We start from the raw sequence: 27,987 nt of genomic DNA, 5'->3' as shown, positions 1-27,987 counted from the left end.
ATGTGAACATGTACTCCATTACATATTGTCTAGTAAGCTCTCGGTAAAATTACTGTGCCTGCATGCTGGAGACAAAATCGAAGTCCACTCCATGGTCAGGAAGAATCCCAGCAAAGGCTCCATAAACTATTTTTCCATTTTGAATGAATCTCAATTATAAATGCTAATTTTGATATATCAATTGACATATTAACTTTGGCCTTACATAAAATTAAAACACTAAAAATCAAAACACAAGTTATTGAGCATATGATTTTATACTGAGCATCAAATTTTATGAGAAATGCTGTGAAAGGAAAAAAGAATATATTGGCAAGCCAATAAATACTCTTCAATTGATGTCATTAAATTTTCTTATTGTTATACAGGGTCTTCAAGAAGGTCTTTAAAGTACATGGGTTATATTGATTTTAGTAAAAGTTAAAGTGAAGAAATAACACTTATAAGAGATCATTTAATTAGATATAGTTTCCATATGAGAGCTAGTCTATTGTTATGGGGGACTGACTTCGTGATATAACTTAGAATATATACAACCACAGTTGCTAGTTCACATCTACATGACCATTACCATGCTTATTTATTCCAAAGGCAGAAGAAATATGAAAATAGATCATACAAAATAAATTCAGGAACACACTATAAAGTATTTCTTCAAAATAAATTACTTGTTATTACTAATACAAGTTCAGGCATAGTTAAAAATAGGTGTAAAAGATCATATAAATTGCAAGCAAAATTAAATTCATGTTTATATGCCTCTGTGTGTACATTTGTATGCATATATATGCATTCATTTCTATTACTAGCTCTATACTCTTTTAGTTAATGTAGCTTTGTGGGAAATTTTTGAAACTGAGAAATAAAAGTCACCCAACTTTGTTATTTTGCAAGATCATTTTTGCTATTTGGACTCTCTGATCCTCCATGTGACTTTGAAAGCTAATTCATCATTATCCTCAAAGGAGGGAAGATGGAATTGTCACTGGAATTGTGTTGAATATCTAGATCATTTGGCAGATCTTGCATCTAACAGTGTTACCTCTTCTAATTCAACTTGTAGTTTACAAACTTGCTGAATTTGCTTTTCGAATAAAAAACTTTAAGTGGATTGTAATGGATTTTCTACGTAGGATTTAGTGTCATCTGCACACAGAAGTAGTTTTACTTCTTTTTGGTCTGGGTGTATTTTTACTTATTTTTTTTCCTATGTTTATGACTTTGGGCCCCATTGTATCTTTGCAGTAAATAATAAAGAACACTGTATAAATAGTTCTCTTGGCCAAAGTACCCACACTAAAAATCATCTCAAATTAAGCTATCACTTTTCAATTATACAATCTAATTTCAGCAAAGAGAGGTGTTAGGAGCAGTTAGGAAAGCAAACCAAAGTTCTGACTGTATCTTGCTGACACTAGCTTGGGTGAGAAAGAGTTCTTGGGAAACAGATACTTGGCAGCCATCTTAGGAGAAAGTGAAAGCAACATGGCTTCAGTTTAGCACTGGGCGTTGGTGGCTGTCCTCTCTTTGCTTACATTCTACTTGGTGTCTTAGTTAGAGTTTCTCTTGCTGTGACAAAACACCATGACCAAAAGCAAGTTGAGGAATAAAGGGTTTATTTGCCTTACACTTCCAAATCACAGTCCATCATTAAAGGAAGCCAGGGCTGGAACCTGGAGGCAGGACCTGATGCAGAGGCCATGGGCAGGTGTTGCTTACTGGCTTGCTCATCCATAGATTGCTCAACCTGCTTTCTTATAGAATCCAGGACCAATCAGCCCAGGGATAGCACCACCCAACATGGGCTAAGCCCTCCCCCATCAATCTCTACTTTAAAAAATTTCTTACAGCTGGGCAGTGGTGGTGCACATGCCTTTAATCCCAGGACCATGGCTGCAGAGGCAGGTGGATCTCTGTGAGTTTGAGGCCAGCCTGTTCTATGGAGCAACTTACAGGACAGCCAAAGCTACACAGAGAAACCATGTTTCAAAAAACAAAAACAAAAACAAAAAGAAGGAAGGAAGGAAGGAAGGAAGGAAGGAAGGAAGGAAGGAAGGAAGGAAGGAAGGAAGGAAAAAAATTTCTTACAGCTGAGTCTTATGGAGGCATTTTCTCAGTTGAGGCTCCTTCCTCTCTGATGACTCTGGCTTCTGTCAAGTTGACATCCAGGACATTTGGAAACTGTACATATTTATCTGCAACTTGTTATTTCATTTATAGTAATTTAGTCAAATTGCAGTTTTAAGAATTTCCCTAATATTGTATATGTAATGCTATTATAATAATTTAAAGCATTGAAGAAATATACCCCTTTGAGATATCACTTATCCTAATAGACTTCATGATCTGCACTCATCTCCTACAATCATACTACTGCTGATAATACTCTCTTATAAGTCTCCATATAATCACGTATGATATATATTGATTATGCCGCGGCGCTGCCCCTCGTGGCTGGTCGCCCCCTGCGGCGGCCGTGCCAGTGGAGGAGCATGCTGATTAAAAGAATCACAGCCATGGTTACCTTTTAGAGCTTTATTGGAGGCGGGGGGGGGGGGGGGGAGAGAAAGAGAAAGAGAGAAAGACACAGAAAGAGAGAGAGACACACACACACACGGGGGGGGGGGGGGGGGGGGAGGCCGACAGAGGGAAGGAGCGGAAAGGAGAGGGGACAGAGAGCCCACAGAGGGCCCACCCGCTTTTTAGGCTGGGAAGCTGGCAAAGGCTGATGACGTAATTAAGGATCAAATCCTTACAATATAGCTTATCCCAGGAATACATTTAGGGATGGAATCCACAAATGGAGTGTTTGTGTCTATTTTCAATGTCACTAAAGAAGATCTGCAGTTATCTCCTACAATTGTACTTCTGCTGATACCGCTCCTCTATATGTCTCCATATAATCATGCATGATAGCTTATCTAAAGAATGTGTTTAGGGATGGAATCCTTGAATGGAGTGTTTGTGTCCATTTTCAAAGTCATTAAATACTAGTTATCTCCGCACAATTGCACTAGTTACTTCTATTGTTGTGGTGATAAAATACCCAGAGGAAACAGCATAAGGAAGGCAGCATTTACTTTACTTCTGCCTGACCATCAAGATGGGAAGCATGGCGGCAGGCAGGCAGGCATGGTGCTGGGGCAGTAACTGAGAGCTCACATCTAATCCGCAAGTTAGAGGAAGGAAGGTGGAAGGTGTGTGTATAGGGGGAGGGAGAGAGAGAGAGAGAGAGAGAGAGAGAGAGAGAGAGAGAGAGAGAGAGAGAAAGAAAAGAGAGCTCACTCAGTATGACATCACCTTTAAAAATCTCGAAGCCCATGCCCAGTGACACATCTTTTCCAATGAGGACACACTTCCTAATCCTTCCCAATTCCTCCAACAAGGGACCAAGCATTCAAATATATGAGCTCATGGTGGCTGTTCTTGCTTAAAGCACAACACCATATCTATAATTGCATTTCTTATTTGTCCTTTGTCCAGAAAATGCTTGATTTTTATTTGCTGGGAGGGAGGCATGTGGCGTATATGTGTGAATGTGATCTTGTTTGTTTGCATGTGTGTATATATACACATAGACATCCTAGGTCAAAGTGTGCTATCTTTTCCTAATACTCCTCATCTTAATTTTTTTCTGAATTGGGAGCTTGTGGAACTGTGTAGACTAGAGGATTTGCAAGCTCCTGGAAACCAACAATCTCTGTCCCTCCAGAGCTGGGGTGACAGTCATGTGCTTGCCTCCATTCTCAGCTTTTCAGTGGTCCTTGGGAATCTGAATCTAAATTCCTGTGCTTGAATAGCAAGCAATTTACCCAAAGAGCTACATCCCCAGATATATATATATATATGTGTGTGTGTGTGTGTGTGTGTGTGTGTGTGTGTGTGTAGACAGGTATTGTGCCTCGTACAAGTTTATATATATATATATATATATATATATATATATATATATATATATATATATATATGTATTATTCAGGACAGCCTGCCTTGAATTCACAATATAGCAAAGAATTACCTTGAATTTCAGATCCTCCCATTTCTTCCTCTATATAGTACTGGGACTAAAAATACCCACCATCACATCTTGTTTATCGGTTTGCTTTTCGCAATGCATTACAGTTCTCAAAACATTTTGGACACTGTCTTTACCGATGCTATTTTCTTTTGACATAATTTAACATTTATCAGTTACACGAATTTTATTTTACTGTAGTAATATCTTTTTAAAGTTTTGTTTTAACATAATTTCTTACCTCATGTGACAAATGACTTGCTTCCATATATATATATCTCCTCCAAGAATAGTTAAAAGTTTTTCTTTATACCGGGTGGTGACAGCACGTGCCTTTAATCCCAGCACTCCGGAGGCAGGGCCAATGAGATCTCTGTGAGTTCAAGGCCAGCCTGGTCTACAGAGCGACATCAAGGACAGGCACCAAAACTACACAGAGAAACCCTGTCTCTAAACCCCCCCCCAAAAAAAAAAGTTTTTCTTTACATTAAAGAAATTAAGTCTCTAGGAATCTATTTCGGCATATGGTAAGAAGAAAGACTCCAATATTTATTTTCTGTAGAAATAGCCAATTGCTGCTGCATTGTTTGTTGAATCTCCTTCCATTTGTTCTCTTCTCCGCCATCTGTGTCTCACAACAAACTTGTACCAGGCACAATTCCTGTCTTCATTTGTTTACAATTGCCAGTGTCTCTCGCCTCTTTGCCATACTGCTAAATAGTTGTGATGTCTCACTTGCTTTAAGTCCGAACAGTAGGAAGCAGCAGTTCCCACCTCACACCCCTTCCTTGCCACCGCTGCTGCTTGAGTTTGGGTCACCCATCCATCTCTCTGGGTTTTCTTAGTCTTTCTTTTGTCTGTTCCCAATAGATTTTATGTTAATTCAGAAAGTTATTATAAAATCCTGATGGAAACGATAAAAACCAAAGAACAACTGGGTGGATTAGATACACCTTTAAAAAATGAGACGTCATATTATGAAATATGTTCTATATTTTCATTCATCTATGTTAAAATTCCTTTTAATGAGGATTTTTACATCTGTAGCCATAGCTACTCTATACAGGATTTATTGTTACAGTGAAGAGGTTTTAAAATTTTATTTCTAATTGATAAAAACTTGTAGGTAAGTCAGGCAGTGATGGTGGACACCTTTGATCCCAGCACTGGGGAGGCAGCGGCAGGCTAACCTCTGTGAGTTCGAGGCCAGCCTGGGCTACAAAGTGAGTTCCAGGAAAGGCATAAAGCTACACAAAGAAACCCTGTCTCAAAAAAAAAAAAACAAAACAAAAACAACAACAACAAAAATATATATATAAAGAGGAAAATTTGAATATAAATATTTATGCCAATAAACTTAAATTAGAATATTTATTTTAAATGATGGACCTCAAAGCCATACTAAAAAATCAAATGTGTTTAGGAAAAAAAAATGGAGGGAGGAACAGATGAAAAAACTAAATAAAATAAGCATATCGTTGTTAGGAAATTAAATCTCAATTTTAGCTTTCAAATGTAATTACTCTTCCTTACATAATCTTTCCCATGAAGAGAACACTCTTTTAATTCAAGAATAGTTCCTTTTTGTTAAACTGTGCTTTGTGAAACAATGACTTCCACGAACCAGAACTGAACAAAATGTATTATAAAAAAGAAAAGGGATAGGAATTTCACACATGAATACTGATGCAAATGTTTTAATAAAATACTTAGAATTGCAATCCATCAAAGAATAAATATGTCCACTAGTAAATAATAATCTATGTCAAAAATGTGTAAAAGTTCTAATTTTAGAAATGCATCTGCTAGCATTGTCTTAGTTGCTTTTCAGTTGCTGTGAAGAGACACCATGACCTAGGCAATCTACAAAAGAAAGCATTTAACTGGGTGCTTGATTACAGTCTCAGAGGATGGGTCTATATCAGCAAACAGACAGTGATCTGGCTGGATTGGTAGCAAGGAGCTAACATCTGACCCACAAGCCTAAAGCCCGGGGGGGGGGGGGCAGTGAGGGAGATGGGGGTAGAGAGAAAGAGCTAACTGGGAATGGCATAGGCTTTTGAAACCTCAAAGCCCACCCGCAGCTACATACTTCTTTAACACAACTACACCTTCTAATCCTTCCCAAACAGCTCCACTAACCAGGGCTAAACATTAAAATATAAGAGACGATCAAATACATACTTATTTGAACCACATTAAGTGTTAATCCCTAAACTGAGATATTAAAGTTGAAATTTAAAGGTATCTTTCCTGTGTAAACTGAGAAGGACATTTTAGAAACCTACCTTGTCTTGTGAAATTAAATATTCTTTTACTCTCCAACAAAAGTCATAAGGAATTGGTAAAAACATTTTTTTTTAATGTCCACATCAAGAAATAAGTATGTGTGGGGCCCGGGCATTTGCTCAGTGGTTAGGAGTACAGGGGACCTGTGTTCTGCTCCCAGCACCCACATGGCAGCTCACAATCACATGGAACTATAGTTCCAAAGGATCCAAGACCTTTTCTGACACCCATGGGCACCAGGCATGCAAATGGTGTACATATGTACAGGCTGACAAAAACACCCATGTGCATAAATTTTTTTTAAAAAAATTAGATATTTTTTTTAAAAAATAAGTACAAGAATGTTTGTTTTTCTGATTTCAAAACTCACAAACCTCAAACAGTATACATAAAATGAGTAGGAGTATATATATATATTGTTGTATCTGCATACATGGAATGTTGTACAGCAGTAGAAATAAGTGAGTTTTAGTAACAAATATATGGGTCATGTTGGTAACAGTAAAAATATTAATATTAAAAAACAAGTTCTAAAATATTTCCATATGACACTATTTATGTAAAATTAAAAAACAATCTCAAAAACAGTTGTGAATATTTAGTTACAATTTTTCTGCCATAACTGTATTTGAAAGTAAAGAAATTTAAATAATCTACCATGGGATACCTTTAAGTAAGATAAAAATACAAGGACATGACGGAGATGGTCACACTGATATTGTTAATATTTTAATTACTTGATTCCCCTCAGTATTAGTTGTGTGGCTTTTGTATATTAACTGAGGAATACAAATGATTATCTCAATTATGAAAGAAATACAATTTGATAGTATTCAGTACTACCGAGTCATGGTTTTATATTTTTGTAGCAAAAAAAATAATAAATGGGAAAGTTCTCAACTTAATAAAATACATTCACCAAAAACCTACATTAAAAAGTAAACTCTGGGGGGCTGGAGAGATGGCTCAGAGGTTAAGAGCACTGAATGGTCTTCCAGAGGTCCCGAGTTCAATTCCCAGCACCCACATGGTGGCTCACAACCATCTGCAATGAGATCTGGTGCCCTCTTCTGTATACATAATAAATAAATAAATCTTTTAAAAAAAAAGTACACTCTGTGCAAAAGTGTTAAATGTATTTCTTAGTGTTTGAATTTTATTGTATTCTTTTAAATAACTGTTTGCAACTTGAAAATGCAGTCTCATTGGCTGTTGCCGTGGGATTTTCAAAAGATGGTATTATTTCACTGGTTCTTCACAATTTACCTTTCAATCCTCCCCACATCCTCTCTTTCCTGGGATGCACTGTTCAAATGCTGATCAATGTCATTTCCTGCTGCCCTTTAAGGAAAGTGATTGTGCAAGAGTTGGCCACAGTGCATCCCAACAAAAGCTCATGTTCAGCAATACAGTGTATTAAAGTGAGTGACTATCTCTGTGACCTCCATTCTGGTCTCTTAGTCCCCTCAGAGAGCCTTCAAGGGGACATTCCTGCTGTTCCTCCACTGACAGCCACTAAAAGCAGTAATGGCAGACTCTTCCATTCCAATTCTAAACTAACAGATGTTTAGCAGTTCTTAAAGTGTACAGATTTCTTCCTAACAGAAAAGATATGCCAAAATAATCTCTTTAGGTACAATTTTTATTTTTACATTTTGTTGCTTCTCTCTCGATTGGTTCTATTGCAAAATAACTTCTGATATTAAAGTTTAGTATCATTTTATCTAATAATTTTACATGGTTTTTCTTCTCTTGAATCAATATCAGAATTTCATTAAAATTTCTTTTGATTTCAAGACCCTAAAACATGCAAATATCAAAAAAATAGTATGTATTCCTTAATTTGTATTTTCGAATATGTGATAATACTTTCAATTTTTTTTGCAAGCTACAACTGCAGTTAAAAAGTTGTGGTGGCATAGGCCTTTAATCCCAGTACTAGGGAAGCAGAGGCAGATGAGTCTGCCAATTTAAAGCCAGCCTGGTGTACACAGCTAATTCCAGTCTTCCAGAGCTACATAATAAGACCCTGTCTCAAAACTAAATTATAAATAAATAAGTCAGCAATTTTAGTCTTGATGCTTCCGATGAGATACCAAACACAGGTAAAGCAAGTTGAAATAATCAAGTAATGAGAAATTGATATCACAAATTCTTTATTTAAATGTGCAAATGGGAGGTATAACTTGGGAAGTTTTTAAAATTCTTGACTATGTATGCAAAAATATAAATAAGCTTAATATAATGAGTTTTATTTCCAGTGATTTTTAATCCCACATCTAATTTGAGACAGCAGTTTAAGAGCTATTTTATAATAATTGAAAGACAGTGCATGAATAGTTTCAAAGTTAGAGTATGATTTTATAAATATGAGGGCTCTTGGACCTGATTGCACAAAGACATTAGCCTCTGTGTAAGTCCTGAGATAAGCACATACACACAAATAGTGCCAATGCAGTCCTGTTTCTCAGAAGAAGGAAAATGGAAGCAGAACATGTTTTGCATGCAGTCAAGAGTAACATAGTTAATGGAAACTATACATCTTATTTCAAGCCAAAACATTATAAGTATTATTCATACACCACGTATGAGCTTCACTATAGATATCTCCAAACCACATTGCTCTATAGGATTTCATTAGTATATATCTATGCCATCATATACAGATTTTTATCCTCGCTTTGCACTGTTTTATTTTCTATATCTTAATAAACTCCAAAAGTAGACACTGTACTAAGAAGAAATGTGAAACAGAAATCAGTATCTAATTGAGAATTTTAAGACTGGAGTGACATGTATAAAAATGTTATTTATTAGTTAAACCCAGGAGAAAATAAATAGAAATGAACATAAACACACAAAAATATATAGATAAGATACCTATGCCATAAACATAAATATGAATCAATAAAATATTTATACTTTTGTTCGTATTTCATGAGAAAAATCTATCGATATGTATTATAAACCTGGTATAATTTGTCATGACTGATGTTAAGGAACTTGATACTTGTAAGACCGCTCAGGACTGGTTTCTATTATAACTATGACATTGACAATACTACTAATGAAACATTTGACTGGAAATAATTGGCATCCTTTTATCTGTATTTCTGTATCACGTATGCATTATATATTTTGGATAAAATATATTTACTGTAGGTATCCCTTGGGGCAGTCAACTCTCTGTATTAATAGATCACATCACTGTAACCCACTAGTGGTTCCATACCTATTAAGTCACAATCATATCCTTCTCGAGCCTCTTAGGTACTCTATATGGTTTTTCTTTAACTATTGGCATTGATGGTTCACTTTCCTCAAGCATTCTGAAGTATTCACCTTATATCTGGCTCCTATGAAGCCTTGTCCTTACTGCTTACTTTTGAGTAGCCAAGAGAAAAAACAAACAAACAAACAAAAAAACAAGTATCTAACATTCTTTACTTCATGATTGTTGTTGGCTTAGCCTAAAAATTAATCATGGTAAAATAGGCATATATCCAGTGGAGATTAGAAAAGCTCAACATTATGTTTGCATGGTCTGATAAAACAAAATGATGTAAGAATGATTGGAAGTTTTGAGAATTTTATTTCATCAGAAGACACAGAGCTCTTCCAGCAGGAAGAATACATAAAAATATATATTATGTCAGCTTGCTCAATATTGCCAGTCACTTCATGTTCAAGACATGCAATGTGGTTTTCATTATAGCATATTTTTTACTGTGAGTATTTACCTTTCAAATTCCTTTTTATTTATAATTGACAAAATAAGAATATTTATATAACAACATATATAGACACATAGTGGTATATACATATGTTGTTTATGAGTATTCAAAATATGTAATTATAGTTATACAAATGAAGTGCCTTTGCTAAAATTAGATTTATTAAATGAGTGTTTTTTTTTCTCTTATTGAAAGTAGATTCTTTTCTCATACAATATATGCTGATGACAGTTTCCCCTCCTTCAACTCCTCCATTTTCCCCACCTCCCCTCGCCTCCATATCCACTCCCTTTCTGTCTATCATTAGAAAAGAACAGGCTTCTAAGAGATAGCAACCCAACATGACAAAATAAAATATAATAAGATAAAGCAAAAACCTAACCTATCAGACACAGCAACCTAACAGGAGGAAAAGAGTCCCAAGAGCTGGCACAAAAGTCAGGGACCCCCTCGTTCTCACAATTGGGAATCTCATAAAAATACTTATCTAAAAGTTGTAGTATATATGCAGAGGCTTTAGTGAAATTTTGTGTAGGCCCTGTGCCTGCTGCTCTGGTCTCTGTGAGTTCATATGTGCCTTGCTTAGTTGATTCAGAAGGCCTTGTTCTCATAGTGATCTCCATCCACTCCAACTCTTAGAATCTTTTCCCTTCCTCTTCCATGGGATTCCCTGAGCTCTGAGGGGAGGGATGTGATGAAGACATTCCATTTAGACTCCATATAAAGCCTGGCTGTTCTCCTCTACTGCTGGAGGAATGTAGACGAATTTCTAAACAGTCTTATTAAATAAGAAACACAGATCCAAATACAGAGGTACAATCTGTAGAGATCAGAGCAATAGCCGCCAACTAACCTTAGCTCACCACCTCGCCAAAGCTTCCAAGAGATCCTCTTCCTGTCTAACCTGTGCTTTTATTGCCTTGCTGTTCTGATTTCTCATTAACTCTAATCCCAGCCACATCACTTCTTCATCACTGCCTGTCTATACAGACCTCCAGGTCTCTGTGGTTGGTACTGGGATTAAAGGCATGTGTCACCACACTTGGCTGTGTCCTTGAACACACAGAGACTCTGCCTGCCATGTGATCAGATTAAGGGCATGTGCTACCACCACCTGACTTCTGTTTAGGTTATGACCTCTGATCTCCAGGCAAACTTTATTTATTAACATACAAATAAAATGTCACATTTCAACACAAATAAAGTATCACCACAGAGGAAGCCTCTCTGATAATGAATGAATAGGGCACTCATCTATGAGTATAACAGGATATCATTAGGAGGTTTTTGTTTATTAATACTTTTTTTTTTAGACCAGTAGTGTTTGGTTTGTCCTATGTCTCTGGGCTATCTATCCCCTGGTTCTTGGTTACCCAAGCAGTATCAGATGTAGGTTCCTTCTCATGGAATGGGCTTTATGTCAAATCAGACATTGGTAGTCTATGCCCACAAGTACTGTGCCACCATTGCCCTAGAATATTTTGCAGGCAGGAAAGATGGATATTATAGGTCAAAGGTTTTTGTGGCTGGGTTGCTATTTACATTTCTCTTTCAGTAGCCTGCAGAGTACCTTTTTGCACCAACGAGGCTAAAACACAGGATTGAAAGCTCGACTTTTCATGTTCAATGAGTTATGTAGGTGTTATCCTCAACAATGGGGTCCTGCTGTTAGTTTGTGGAGAACAACTTTTTGTCTTACGAATAGACTTGGTTGTTTAGGGATTTCATAGAACATACTTGACCTACAACTCAATTGAATGCAGCCCAGTCCCACTACTGAAAGCCTTGTTTGATGACAAGAAATGTTCAATTGAGACTCTGTATCCCCCATTGTTAGAAGACCTCATTAGGATCACCTTCATATATTTTTAGGAAGTTTACACTGTACTAGGTTTCCATATAATCCTTCTAATGTCCCTCAATTCCAGATGTCTCTCCCCACATTCTCTCCCTCTACTGTCTCCCCTTCCCCCACCTGATCCCCTCTTTCCTGTTCCTACTTGCCCCTAGGGTACTCATATAATCTATTCTATTTTTCCCTCTCAGAGAGATCCATGCGTCCTCCCAGACCTTTCCTCTTTGCCTAATCTCACTGGGTCTGCAGATTGTAGCTTGAATATTATTTACTTAACAGCTAATATCCACTTATAAGTAAATACAAACCATATTTATCTCAAGATGATTCTTTTCTAGATCCATCCATTAGCCTGCAAATTTCATGTTGCTATTTTTAAACAGCTGAGTAATACTTCATTGTGTAAATATACCACATTGTGTTTTTAAAGAATTCTCCTGTCAAAGGACATCCAGGCTGTTTCCAGTTTCTGGCTATTATGAATAAAGCCACAATGAACATGGTTGAGCAAATGTACTTGTGGTAGAATGAATTATTAAAGTTGTTCTTAATAATATATTCAGCAAGCTTTTCAAGAGCACGTGGCAAAATTTCGGCTATACAATGTACACCTGGGCTTTTAGAAAGTGATCAACGACATATTATTTCAATTCAACCTTAAAAGATATATCATTGTTTTTTAGATTATATGTAAGTTATTAATGATTGTACTCTTTGTTTTCTCATTCAGTTTGGCTTAAACAGTTTTTTTAACACATCCAAAATGTAATTATATATTGCAATGCTCTTTGATCAAAGACTTGTATTAAATAGTCAATTACTAACTAGTAATGGCCCTATCAATTGTAGACTGATTCAATTAAGGACCAGTTCTGAGTTTTATTCATGGAATAAATAAGTCAAGGTTCTTGCCTAATCAGAATCAGTCTTGAAAGGTGAATAAAGAAGGTATGTTAATTCCACTCTCTCCTGAGGCAACCTTGCTTTTGATGAACTCAGCAGAAAGTCACTTTCAATAATACTCTAAGAAAAGTGTGAGTCTTCTTCCTGGATTTTGAAGCTAGATACTTTTCTTCAACCTGCTTTATTTTTTAGAATATAGAAATTGGAGATATTGGATAATGGCTAGTATGTTTAATTATTAAAAACTATAATTAAGCATCAGTTTTCAAAATAATTCAAAAGCAAAATTATAACAGAGAATTGCAATGGTCTACTTATTATGAAATGACAAAAATTAAGTAATTCTCCCTCAGTAGCACATTATTCAAACAAGTCAAGAGCACCACATTAGATCTTGCCTTTCTTATATTTTTTCAAATACAGGTATATTTAATAAGATTTATATTAGTTTGCTAGTGTTTTCAAATTATTCACTAAGGAATACTTTTTAATATGAGCAAAGTCTCATGGGATTCCTTCAAATCACTTCAAAGCTTCCTTCAGAGTTGATAGAGCAGAATCAAGTTGAAGTGTTTCTGTGTTGAGCTTCTGGAAAATTCACTTATATCAGTTTAACTCTTTCAGTTTGTTGATCGGGATTGTTGCAGCCTTTGATCCCCTCTCAAGTTCTTGAAGTATGCACACAGATTTTCCAGTCTCTGGACAGCATCTCTTGTAACCCTAGTATGAGATTCTGACATCTCAATCAGTAAAACAGGCCAGAACCAAGGGCACTCTTGGCTGAGGGCCCTGGGACCACTTTATTGCAATCAAAAACTCAAAGGTGGCAGTAGTACAGCCATTGACAAAGACAATCCAACATCCAGTACCACACACCAGTCAAGGAGAGCAGGGATTACAGGATGTGCTACTTATTGTATTGTAACTTGTGAAACCATTCAAAATGCATCACTGGAACTCCTCATGTACACAGGGTCAATAACAATGGAAATTTCCTGGCCTTGAGATTCTGCATCTTGAGGAGAAAACTGGTAAAAATATCATAATAGGTAGATTTACCTAATAGGGAACTACAGTTATTCAAACAAAATCTTCATTTATTTAAAAATTTAAAATAAAAGGCCACTTCACATTTTGTATTATCAAGAAAATAACATATCCTACCTCTACTTGAAGAAAAGCAGGAAGAACAGAAGAGAACTGTCCTTCAACCACTTCAGCTGAACCGTGTCAACATCTCCCAGGCCTTGGGAAGGTGCCAGAGGCAGTGTTGATACAGGAAGGTCTGAAAGCAAACCAAGGAGACCTCCTTAGCGCTGATGGTGGGCAAAGGGAAGTCCATTGGTCAGCGGCAACAAGAAAGGATTCCTCTCCTCTCTCAAATCTCAGTAAAAGAGAATAAACATGATTAGACCAAGATGATTTTTTTTAATATGCAGTACAACAAAGAGAGGAAAGTATACTGAGGGCATGAAGAAAAACAAGATAAGACGATCTATTTTTATACATATTAAACTGGTTGCAGGACCCTGTAGAGATGCTATTCTCAAGCACATACAGGGAAGTGAATGCTAAAATGATGAGAGAGAAAATGTAACGATGTTTATCAAGAAAATTGAAACACTGAAATGCTGTAAATACACTGCTAAAAATAAAAATATTAACATTGAGGAGGACCAATGGGGAAACTCTGAGAATACATGGTAGAATTATAAAAACTAAATGATGATGGAAAAATGCTACAAATAAGAAAGTCTAAAGTAAAAATTCAGCATTTGAATGATTGGTACTTAGAGTTAAGAAGCCAAGAAGAAAAATAAATACTTTAATATGAAGATTGATAAGATAACAAAAAATAAAAAGTGAATGAAGTTAAATGTGAGACAAGAAAAACTTTAAGTCCTATTGTCTCTCAGAAAACAGAATTTAGCTTCTGAAAATCCATCTCATTCTACCAAATAATCAAAAATTAAATTCTTTTTTTTTTTTTTTTTTTTTTTTTTTGGTTTTTCGAGACAGGGTTTCTCTGTATAGCTTTGTGCCTTTCCTGGAACTCACTTGGTAGCCCAGGCTGGCCTCGAACTCACAGAGATCCGCCTGGCTCTGCCTCCCGAGTGCTGGGATTAAAGGCGTGCGCCACCACCGCCCGGCAAAAATTAAATTCTTACCAAGAGGTATTCTGGTAAATAATGATGATCAATAGTAAAAATTTCAAAGAAAGCATCAATCTTATAATAATCAGCCAGGCATGGATGCAGATTTAAAAAAAAAAAAGGTATCACTAAACAATTGGAGAAAATTATAATATAAAAATATTGTATGTTCCCATACCACACAACATACATATATGGATATAAATAAGCTTGTAATCATACACATGTACATATTTGTTTACACACACAGATAATACACACATATAATTATGTACCCATGGTAGCTTAATGTTAAAACTGAATAAATAAAAAAGGAAAAATATGGTAGAAATTATAACACATGTAAATAATTCTTAACTGATGAAATTAAACAAGTCTTTTAAGCCACAAAATGTTATACAATCACAAAGGTATAGCAGATTTGAGTAAGGAAAGCACAAAATTGTATGGAGTCAAATGTAAAATAGAAGAACATGGTCATCTATGGAAATGCAAATGCTAGACAGACTACCAACCTCAAAGATGAAAAAGATCTGTAACAGGACATTAAGGGCAATTATAGTTAGTTAGTTAGTTAGTTAGTTAGTTAGTTGTTAGTTAGTTAGTGAGACTGAACAAGAAGGAAAAGGAAAATTAAATGTCATTCAGTGCCACTTCAGGACATGAAACTTAAAACTGCCCTTTCTATTAGGGGTGTCATAAGCATAAACTTTTCTACAAGAGAGATTTTGTGAGGAGTAGAGGGAAATACTTATACAGTAGATAAAAGCCTATAATTGTGGAGCAAATTGAAACGCTGCATGCTGTGATTCAAATAGTGGTTTCTGGTGTCTATAAAGACACAGAACAGCGATGAACAATGAAACATAAATGCAGTTTAGCTTATATTTGGGATTCTGTGGATAAAAGAAATGGAAACAAATGACTATCAAGGGGAATTAATAGAATATTTTCATAGCGCATGTATCTACAATGAAGAACATAATATAGCCACCACAACTTATTATTGTTATTATTATTATTGTATGCAAAACACCCAAGATAAAATCATACAAAATTCAAAGCAGCATGTACACTGTGAGCCAAGCTTGTGGAAACATTTTGATATAGGAATTGTGTAAAAACAAAAGAATAAATAAGTAAAGAGTATAAGTACAATCATAGCTTAGTGTAAGTATTTTCCTCATGTCTGTTTGCCCTGATTCCCTTATTTATACAAACCATATTATTTTGTGTTAAATATAATTCCCTTTTATTAGCCTTAAGTTCTTTTTAAATTTGTCTTTGGAAATAGATAAGAACACTGGGATTTTCTGGAATGATTGATTTTAGTAGAAATACTGACGAGCAAAATACATGTATTTTTATTTATAGAGCAGATGTCCTGGAATCCCATATGGAACAAAGCATGTCTTAAATTACTGTAAGTTAGAAAATCAGCAGTGAGGGGATGAGGAGGAAAGCCATTGGCTGCAAGCATGTTAGTAGATGAAAGGTGTGAGCAGCAGCTGATATGCAGTAGCTGTCAATTTGATAGAGCCCAGTCATCTGAGAGGAGGGAACATCAGCTGAATTCCATCCATCACATTGGTCTAAAGGCTTCTATGTAGTGAGTTTGCCTTATTGCTAAATGATTTGGGAGGGCTCAGCCCACTCTGGGCAGTGTCATCCTTAGACAGGTGGGCTTTGACGGTATAAGAAAGGCAGCTGAAGGTGAGCCAGGAGCAATGCAGTAAGCAGCTCCCCTCCATAGTCTCAACTTCAATGCCTGCCTCCAGACTCCTGCTTGGAGTTCCTGCCCTGACTTCTCTTGGTGATGCACCGTGACCCTGCTACTCCAATAAATCCTTTCCTTCTCCTTCCTCAAGCCGTTTTAGGTCACGGTATTTCTCACAGCAATAAAGGCAAACTAGGACTTACATTTTATTATTATAAAAAATATAATTGAGTTTTTAAATAGCATTTAATACTTTAAAAATTATAATGTTACTTTTTAATGCCAGAAGTTAGAAATTTTTCAGACAAACCTAAAGGAACAAGGGAAAAGCACTGACCATACACTGAAGACAAAGTTGGTTTCATCTCCTCCTCTGTAAGTTTTCTATACAGCATATAATTAGACTTAGCATGAAAAAGATTATCAGAATTAAATGGCTAACTCTAACAGGCTCATAACCACCAAGGTACCTGCACCATTAAGCTAAAATATTCAGTTGAACTGTTTGCGTGATGCTAAATTAATCCTTTTAGAAAGTTAACTGGCATAAGCTGACAGCAAACAGGGGATGAAGTTCAAGCTGACACAGCTCTGTGTATTTGGTTATTGAAGGCAACTGTTAAATGTAAAATTTTCTCTAATTTGAGTCCAGGGCCGATGGATATTTGGAATACTACCATATGCCAAGTGTCCTGCAAACATAATACTGCATGACCACCTGCACTCAGAAAGCTACAGCTGGAACCATGCATAGGATTTTAACTTTTATTTTTAAAATATAGCATAAGAAAACCAATTGCTATCTTAAACGGTTAAAACTACTTTTGGAAATTAACCATTTCAACAAAGAGATTATAATAAGGGGTTCTAGAATTCATATCTTATCAAGCATCTGTAGTATTGTAAAGAATCTAAACCTTCAAATAGTGAGATCGAATCAATTACAAAGGGTGAATAATATATCATAATAAAATAACAACTACCTCTTTGGCCTGTGCTCCCACTGAAAGTACAGTCAACATACAATAACATTGTTCAAATACTGGTAGGAGTTATTGTGTGCCCTGAACCCAACTGACATATATAACTGTTTAATAACACTGTGAGGTTAAGTTAAGTATTCATAAGGACTAGTATGCAGCTCTACCACACCTGTCTAGCACACATAAAGTCCTATGTCCACTGAAAACAAACCTCATCTAAATACTTTTCCTCTAATGTATGTAGGCTGTGCATTCAAAGATCCGTCCAACAATGGGTTAACAACATATGGAGAAAGTCCATCTATACTGAACATATAGGGGACCTAAACACTACAGTCTAACACGTTTCTATTACATTTACATTGTGTACAAGTGAATATTTAGTGATGCAAAATATGTCATAAAATGTATTTGTCATATTTCTGTTAACCGCTGTATCTTTGCATACACCCTGAAAATGTGATCAAAATACATTTTAACTCACTTTTTCATGTTATAAATAAATTTTTATATTTTTTAAAATTTTTTGAGATTATAATATAATTACATTTCTCCCTTCATTACTTTCCCTAAACCCTCCCATATTCCCCTCTTTCCTTGAAATTCATGGCCTCTTCTTTCATTTATTGTTCCTGCGCGCACATGTGTATACATATACAGCTCTAGGCCCCACTTTTTCCTTTCTACAACCTTCTAACAAGGTTATGATAGACTCTTCAATTCTTTTCTCAACTTTATTTGAGCTTCGAATTAATGTCTTTCATACTATTCATTCTATTTATGATTGTATACATTGGATAGATGCACACTCATTTTATTTTCATAAAACCCTGGGCAGAGAGCGGTTCACTCAACTTTCCTGATAAAGAGATTGAGAGAAAGAAGAGCATAGGCAGTTAAGAAGCATCTACTTCCAGCTGTGTGAGGTCACTGACTCTAAAAACTGAGTTTCCAAACACTGAAGACTTATTAGCTAGTAATAAGTTGCTTTTGCCGGTAATCTTTATGCTACAACAACAGTACTTCATTACCTTGACCAAAAATATTATGTCATATAGAAGAAAAAAAAAACTGGATTAAGGCAGATAGTATTTTCTGGCAGCACACATGGCTTTCTTTCTTGGCCATAGGTTTGTTCCTATTCACGGAACCTACTAAGGAATCAGCTCCAGTTCAAACCAACGAAACTTTTATTGGGAACTTGTTGTGTATCAGCTTCACGTCATACAGATTCAGACATGAGGGGCAGTGCACTGTGTCAAATGTTGAGCCATGAACCAGCCCAGTGCCGTCAAGAGTTGATCCTATTTGAGTGAAACCTTGGGAGACGGGAATCTCCTAGAGTAGTGAGTGTTTCATGCAGATTGACATGAGAACCCAGTCATTGGCCAGAACTCCCTGGGTGTCCTGCTCAGGATAGTTCTGGGTGTGCCCTGTTTCAGCAAGCTCATTTTACATATGAGTCAAAATTATTTTCATACTGAAAGAAGCCTTCTTAGAGCTGGTATTCTAAATTTAATGCAGGGGATTTTAGGGTCAAGTCCAGGTTGAAACAGATTGCTGCCTCTGCTGCCTGTTTAAGTACAGAAGAAGCTGGCTGAACAGAAACAGAAAAGAAAAACAGTTCTAGATTTAAAAAAAAAAAAAAAAAAAAAAAAAGCTAGCGTGGGTGAAAAGCATATCCACTGGAAAGAGTCAAGGTATAAAATTTAGGAGCAAACATCTCCACCCAGTAAGAAACCCAGATGCCTGTAGGAATCGCCATAGACACAGACGCTGAAAGAGTTCTTCTCAGATCTGAGCTGAGGATTAGCAGGCATTTAGGGCTAACGAGTCAACCCTGAGTGGTTCATACCCCCGGGCCATTGAATTTCTGTGTGTTTGCAGCCTGTGATGGTACACAGTGGCTCGGTTCTGTCAGGTTGCTTATTTATTTTTCAGTTTGAAGGTCAGCAAACATGAAAAACATTATGATGAACAGCAGGCTTTGACCAAGTGTCTCTGAGCAAATAGATTTGGGTATATAACAGTAAAAGCTACCCATATTTTTAGCTGAGTCAGCCAAAGAACAGAGAAAAAATTCATGTTAAAACAGAATTCTATTAATGTAAAAGCAGAATTGTTTTTTGTTGCTTTTTTTATACCATCATTTTAATGAGTTTAGTTATTCCTTCAAAATTATTCCCAGGGGGGAAAAAAAAGGTAAAATTCATTGATTCGTTGAAAGTATTTTTCACTGATCAAAGAATTCATGTTTGTGGTAGACCCCAGAAACAAAATGAAATAGCATAGAATCTCAAGTTCTTTATCCACGGTTTACCTTTGGAATGTGTGCTGTGTTGTGTTACTTCTCCACATATATATTTCCTCATGTGTAAAGAGATAATATAGTACGTGGACAATTAAGGTACCGAACATGGGATACGCAGGAATACCCCTAGAACAATCTGAGGCAGCACCCATTCTCAGAACATTACGTTTGCCATCCAACAGTCTTGCTTGACTCATGGGGTATTTTAGATGACATAACACATCGATAACATTTCCTTCTGAAATATTTTCACGAACTGTTAGAGGCATTCCTCTATCTTAATAAATCATTTAAATTTAGACTACTATTTAAAGTGGATATTTCCCCAAATAAGAAAATGTCCATATAAATTAAATCCACACACATACACATAGACATTTGTACACATTTTTGCGTGTGTGATCCCAAAGTTAACACTTAGGAAAATGTTCCTTTATTTTGATGAGTATTTGTGTCACTAAATATGCTTCCTTTCTATTTATGCACGACAGCTATCTGTTATCACTCATGGCCAGTATCTGACCCATGACTATTTTGGGGTTACCTTGCAGTCTCTCAGGAGAGAAGACCTGAAATAGGAACAAAAGAACAGAGTGTTTGACAATGCCAGGGTCACGCATGAGATCGATATGGTTAAAGATGATAAGTTCAAGGATGTAGCATGGAGCTTAGCCATAGGAAATCGCTGGAAGAGGGGGCATTGTCCAGGCAAGAAGGAAGCTGTAGATCAAGGAACACAAATAAAAGCAAAGGTGACTTCAAACATTGCCTGCCAAGAAAACAAAGTTTCTAAATTTAGTTTTCATTAGAGTTGCAAGGTGTAAAAAATACTCAAGAATGAGTTTAAAATAAGTAGGAAAAATCTGGAACTGTTTTATGTTATGGTATTTGATGAAAGGCATCCCTAGCCCCTAGGTTTCACTTGTATTTTGATAATTTTAATATATAACAACTTAGTTTTTTCATTCACTACATTTCACTTGTAGTTTTCACTCATAGGATTCATTTATAGGTTTCATTCACCATTTTGCAGGAAACACAAAATATAATAGCCTAGATCCTACAATTAGACTTTCATATTGTTAACCTTTCATTTTTTCCCTTTTCCCCAGTTGCCCTTATATATGTCCTTCAGTTTTGAACACTTCATTTTATCCTTAAATTATTTAGGATTATAATTTTCTGAAAGGAAATTTTTAGTGCACAAGAATTAATATTAATCAATTATATATTCCTGAATTCAATAAAATTCACAGGAACTGGGTGGGGATCTTATTTAATATTTAATTATGAAATGTCATATACTGTTTGTATTGCTCTTTAATTGACCACATACTATATTACTTTGTTTTTCTGTGATTGGATTGATCAATAAATCTGTACATTAAATTATGAACACAGATGTTTAAACTCAGTGTCAGATGGTTGCAAGACAGGTGAACTAGTTTAATATAAGAAGTACTGGTGAGCTAAACTTACCATCACTTTATTTTAAAATGGTCAGCATGGTTGTCCAAGACATCTTAGACTATATGCCTTATGGCAAAATACAAATTTATCACTAGAAATGCATCCATCTCTTTCAAAGTACAAATAACCAGGAGGATTTTTCACTTAGCATATATGGGTTTTAATTTCTTGAATTCTAGAGATTCGCAAATACATAGTGGGTTAATTCATTCCATTTAACGACTGTGCTCTTCTCTTTTCAGATTGACCTTCTTGTCCCTACCAAAGTGACCGGCATCATCACACAAGGCGCTAAGGATTTTGGTCACGTGCAGTTTGTGGGTTCATACAAACTAGCCTACAGCGATGATGGGGAGCACTGGACTGTGTACCAGGATGAGAAACAGAGAAAAGATAAGGTAAGTGGTCTGCATGCTCTGCAGAGTCAAGGGTCAGGCTCTGGTTATACTTTTAATGGAAAAAGATTGCATGCAATATATTCTGATCGTGGGTTCTGTGTTTCCCAACTCCTCCCAGGTCATCTTCCCACCTACCCAACTCCACGCCTCTTCTTTCTTTCTCTCCTTAGAAAACAAAGCGGGCAAACAGGCACAAAACACATAATAAAAAGAAAGGAGAAAGAATGAAAAAGAAAAGGAAGGAAAACCAAGACAAGAAACACACACACACACTTATTAAAACATAAAACTGGAAAGTATAATATATGAGCAAAGGGCCAGTAAGGAAAAGAATGCCAAATCAATTTTGAATTTATTCCAAAAATAACAACAGTGTATACAATAAACCATGCTAAATAGAATTTCAAAGAAAAGAGTTTGCAGTAGAGTATGTGATATGAGACCTATTAAAATAAATAACTTTATTAGTAAAAAATCTCCCCTACTATACACTAAGATGTGGGTATCTAAAATTTTCTTTACATCTTACAAACTCAGAGGAGGCCTGACATTTGACCATAACTAACATGAGTGTACTGCAAAGACAAACATTACTATTATTTATAAACAAATTAGTGGTATTAGAAGAAACACTCACTTGAGAAAAATATTTCAGTGGTGATATTTCCTTGATTGTGTGACAAAAAGGAACTTTAGAGAAGGCGTATTTTGAGGACTATGCTAGTTCATCCAAGTAAAACAAATTCTTCTTTCTAAGTTTGCTTCAATATATTATAATTTGGAAATTAAAATTTCTATGAATAAATTATCTGATTTTATGGCTAAACACACCATATAGCTCTTTAAGTATGAAATTCCTATTTATTAACTTCTGATCCCCTTGAACTCATTTATCAACTGCTATCAATTTCTGTGGAACTCTGAAAAATAAAAAGCTTAGAGGTTGGTGCCTGGTTCTGGCCATACGTTATAATACAGCCGCAAGTAGCCTAAAGGCATTGAGTGATTAGTTAGTGACCTTTGTACAGAGCTCGAGACTTCATGAGTTATCAATAGAAATACTTAGCTCAAGGGTTGGGGTAAAGTTTAAGAAACTCACACATTTCAAATGTTTCTGAGTTAATAACTTTTTATGTTAGGTGATACCTGTGTATCCTTGCTATTAGTATATTATAAGCCAACAAAAAGCTTGAGAATATCTTTCTTACTCAAGTGGTCAAGGCAGAGAATGTATAAATCTGGCTAGAAACACGTAGGGTTGCAAAACTGCTTCAGTGAGACACTAGTCTGAATTCAGTTTGAATTCAGTTCAACCAAGCTCATTTAGTGGAAACAGTCTTAGGTTCTGATTTAAACAGCCCACATCTGTTTGTGTTTTTATATCTGTGAATACTCCACTTAACAGTTCAGAATACATACATGTTTTACATTTTAAAATCTCAGAGGCTGGTATGCTCTTGTGACAACGTGCTTTATAGAACAAAGTATCGGGTTCTATTTTTTCATGGAAAAAGAATCTATGCAATATATTCTGGTCATGGTGTCCTTTTTCCCCAACTCTTCCCAGATCCTCCCCATCTCCCTACCCACCCAACTCATATTTTGTTGAGAATTACTGTTCTCATTCAACAATGTAAACTAATGGTATATTTTATAATCAGTGGCATCTCAGATCAAATACATATTGAACATTTTGTTTAAAATGTCTTCAAATTTATTTTATGACCTATAAACAAACTTTTGCAACAAGTGGTTATTAGTAATGATTTCCCCTCCTCTCAGGGTTTATAGACACTGGTGTGTAGAGTTGGATGCTCCACAACATGGGGGTTTTAAACTGCATACTTTAAACTTTGCTTAGTCTTGGAATTAGTTTTAAGATATGGAAGGCTTTTAAACTCTTTGCAATATGTACTCAAAATCAGTAATACTTAAGTCTTTAGAGTCAGTGGGGTATGGTGGTACATGCACATAATCCCAGCACTCAGGAAGCTGAGGCAAGAGTGTCGGCACAGGTTCAAGGCTAGCTTGGGTAGTATGATGCTGTTTCTAAAACACACAATCTAAAACAAAAGAACAAGCAAGCATTCATTTGTTGAAATACTTACCTCTGTTTACATTTAATATGTAAATTAGTGCTTATAATCGAATATTTTAAATTATTCTACTGATAGACTAGGCATTTGCTTAGTGAACACACTTGATCTTATTATCTCCTCCTGAAACATATGCAAATACATTCTGTGAAGTTGCTGGATAATGTGATTCAAGGTTTCTGTACCCTCCTGGTGTTTCATCTGCTGTACTATCTGTTACTGAGTGCAATATGACTATCTCTCATTATCATTATGGAGTTGCCTGTTTCTCTTTGCCATGACATCTTAGTTGTCTTCATATATTTGCACAGGCAAGGTCTTATTGTCATTTAGGAATTAAGTGACTCTTACATCTTACAATATTTTCCCCCTAAAATCTACTTCATCATGCATTGCTAGACATACTCCAGCATTTGGAAACGTTACCTCCATGTAATGTGTGTACATTTTACTTACATGTAATACATTTGAGATGAAATTCTACTGTGTATAGATAGTTGTATTTTTAAGCCCAATCTAATCTACTTTGAAAACAAACAAAAGCAAGCTTTCAAGCCACCTACATGTGATATCAGTATTGATGTAAATGGCTTTAAATTAATCACTTAAGTATTTATTTCCTATTTATTGCATCTTTTCATCTTTTTGTCTTCATTTGGATAAGTTCAAAATTTTAGGCTTTCTAAATTACTGTAATTAATGAGGCAATTCCACGTAATTTATCCAGTAATCAAGAGAGGTTTATTTCTGGGATAACTTACAGCCCATAGGGGTTGGTTACAGGAGAGATGAGGGGTACCATCCAATGGAGAACTCTGGCTTGGCGTCTCATCCAGTTTCCAGGACCTCGAGGTATCCAGAAGGGGCCAAACACTTACACACTCAAGTCTTAATGGACTCCCTCTCAGCCACACCCCAGGGGCAGGTCAGCCCCAGAGGCAGGTCAAAGGCAGGTGTGGCAGTTACCTACTGTCACTCTAGGGGCAGTGTTTCAAGGTCAAAGCTGGAACAGCTACCCACTACATCTCTATTTTATGTAATGTGTAGTCTACAATATTATGTTATTTTAGCTAATGTATTGGGATTCATGGTATACATTTTAACTATTAAAACCTAATTTCAAATGAATGTAAAGCCCCAGACTCTTTACACTATAAGCACAATAAAACAGATTCTAGATATAAAATCATATACTGGAAGACCATTATTGCTATTGTTATTACTAGTGTTAATGTTAGTTTCTTAGTTAGGATGTTATTGCTATGAAGAGACACCATGACCATAAAGAAAAAATTTAATAGGGGCTGGCTTACAGTTTCAGCAGTTTAGTCCATCATCATCATGGCAGGAAGCATGGCAGCACACAGGCAGACATGGTGCTGGAGAAGTAGCTTAGAGTTCTACATACAGATCCTCATGTAGTAGGAATAGAAAGCGACACTGGGCCTGGCTTGAGTATCTAAAATCTCAAATTCCCAGTGACATACTTCCTCCAAAGAGGCTACACCTACTCCAACAATGCCACACCTCCTAATAGTGCCACTCCTTACAAGCCTATGAGGGACATTTTCATACAAGCCATTACAATTAGATTAGGAGAAGTATTTATTAGTATTATTTGGGACAGAGTCTCACAGTGTAGCCCTGACTGGGTGTAAGCTTAATATGCCTACCCCAATTTCTCTGAAGGACAGGGAATACGGGAGTATGCCTCCACTCTCAGTGAGGAATATTTATTTTATGACCAGCATTTTCAAGTAAGACTTCTAGCAAAGAAATGTGAACTCACTAGGCAACTTAGAAAATTATGAGAGTGGATTGACCCAGGATTTTCACTGCAACAATATATGTGGAGAAATATATCACTCAGCAATCTATACAATGTAGAAATAATCTGAAACATTAAACCATTTTAACCTAAGTGTCTCTCTCTCTCTCTCTCTCTCTCTCTCTCTCTCTCTCTCTCTCTCTCTCTCTCCTCCTCCTCCTCCTCCTCCTCCTCCTCCTCCTCCTCCTCCTCCTCCCTCTCTCTATCCCTGTGAGGGGGTTTCATTTCATTTTCTTTTGTTTGACACATTTTGTCTTATTGTTTTCTCCTGACTTTCTGATGTATTTTTATTTGAGAGAGAAAAAAAACCATGAACTTAGCTGGATAAGAAAGTGAGGAGGATGTAGGAGGAGTTGGTGGAAAAATACAATCACAATATATTATATGAAAAAATATCATTTCAGCATTACGAACCTTTGACTGCTAGTTTTAGAATTAAATCTGATAGTTTGCTTAAAATATTACAACCAATTAAGTGCACTTAAGAAGCTTAATGTTAGCTTATTACTTAATACAAAATAGTAATTTAAGTGGGGTCAAGAAATAGCATATAATAAAATAGCAAATAATATTACCCAAATAAAGAGCATTATACATCCTGGCATAGAAGATTATCTAACAACAGAAACATAAAGGGATGTTGTCTATGTTTTTTAAACACATGAAAGAGAGTATATGTAATAAACATATGTCAACCAAATTGTCTGTTTTTATAGATAAGAAAACAATTCTCGTGTTTTGTAATCACTGTTGCCATAGCTATTCTGTCTCCCACTATACAAGTAGACGGAGAGCTCAACCATGTGTTCTTCTTTTAAAAAGTGCCAAACACAGCATACCAATGATTTTATTTCTGAGTTTGAACAAACCACTTCCAGTTGATTCTTTACATTATTTACATTTAATTTTATATGCCTGCATTTTATCAGAAAGCTTCAATATTTAACAAATTAAAATTCAAGCATAAGTTTTTACCACAGTAAATAGGCACATTAAATATTTTAGAAAGAACATTATATTTATGTTTACAAATATAAGTATTTCTATTTCTTTCATATTCTTTTGACTTCATTGACTGTCTTAACAAATTTTGGGGAAGTTGATTTGAAAGTCCACTGTAGATACAGACACAATGTTGCAGCTTTTTCCAGGTTCTTGGCTCCCCGGAGAAAGAACTGATAATAAGGGCTAGTTTGGCATAGCTTTAAGAGCCCTGGTGTTGTTCCTGAATTCAAGAGGAGGTGGACTTGCTCACTAAGTGGGGAGTAGTTTGAGTGTTTCTCTATTTAGACTGATAGATTAGATCACATAATCATTTTTCTATTGCTCATGCCCCTTCTTATAATGCATCTTATCTTAATCATATGCATGCTTAATTATGCATAGACACAAAGAGGTAAATCAGGAAGTATCCCTAAAAGGTTATTAGAGGACAGTTTTGCCTTATTGAATGTGCACCCCAAACAAGTTCAGTCCAGACTGGTCCTGCTGTTATTCATATTCCTGTGGAATACACTTGAATAGAAACTGTCTAAATTTAGTTGCTAAGAGGAGCCTGGGAGCTTACACCATTTTTTCCAGATGGGAGTATGCAAGTGAGAGGTCGATGAGGTCACTAGGTACATTGTTGGGAGAGTGGTGTGCACACAAAACAGAGTCCTAGTGTCCATAGCATATGCAGGTGAAGGTCCAGGTTTATGAAGGTCCCAAGCTAAACTAGCTCCTATGCTTGCCTGACTGAATAAGATTATGTCAAAAAAAAAAAACAATCACCAAATAGTAGTTACTCTATTTGACCATAAGTGGCATAAATGAAATTCTAAAAATGTATAACTGCTTTTTCTGTTTTTCTATGGTGCTAAGTAACTGACCTTCAGATTGTTTATGAAAAAGTGTACATGTACACATAGCAGTGTCTGAACACACACACAAATGTGCTCATCTACCTGTGCACACACAAGTACCAAAATCAGACCGAAAGCAAAGGGATGCTCTGCCTTCATCATGGAGATGTCAGCTTCTAGCCACCCTCTCATAAGCTCCACAATTCCGTTTGCTAACAGTATTCAGTATTTAGTCATGTCTAACTGAGCCTGTGATGATACCTTAGCACAGTCGCCATACTCTTAGGGCCCTCTTTCCAGTGCACAATATTTCCTAACACCGAAGCAGCTTTTAGCTTTCTTCACTACATGGATTCAGTTGGTTTTTATTTGAAAGTCAAATGTTCCCTTG

General features: G+C 36.0%; 1 protein-coding gene across 2 annotated transcripts in view; it reads left to right on the top strand.

Moving 5' to 3' along the window:
* The window catches only part of Edil3 (EGF like repeats and discoidin domains 3), a 475,251-nt gene that overhangs the window by 426,408 nt on the left and 20,856 nt on the right, over positions 1–27,987 (top strand). For both annotated transcript variants that reach the window (XM_059276638.1, XM_059276637.1), the window contains one exon: positions 21,673–21,828. In XM_059276638.1, the coding sequence (XP_059132621.1) occupies positions 21,673–21,828 (156 nt within the window). The remainder of the gene's footprint in view (positions 1–21,672; positions 21,829–27,987) is intronic.

Source organism: Peromyscus eremicus, chromosome 11, assembly GCF_949786415.1.
Source record: "Peromyscus eremicus chromosome 11, PerEre_H2_v1, whole genome shotgun sequence".
NCBI lineage: Eukaryota > Metazoa > Chordata > Mammalia > Rodentia > Cricetidae > Peromyscus > Peromyscus eremicus.
This window is presented reverse-complemented; position numbering and strand designations above follow the sequence as displayed.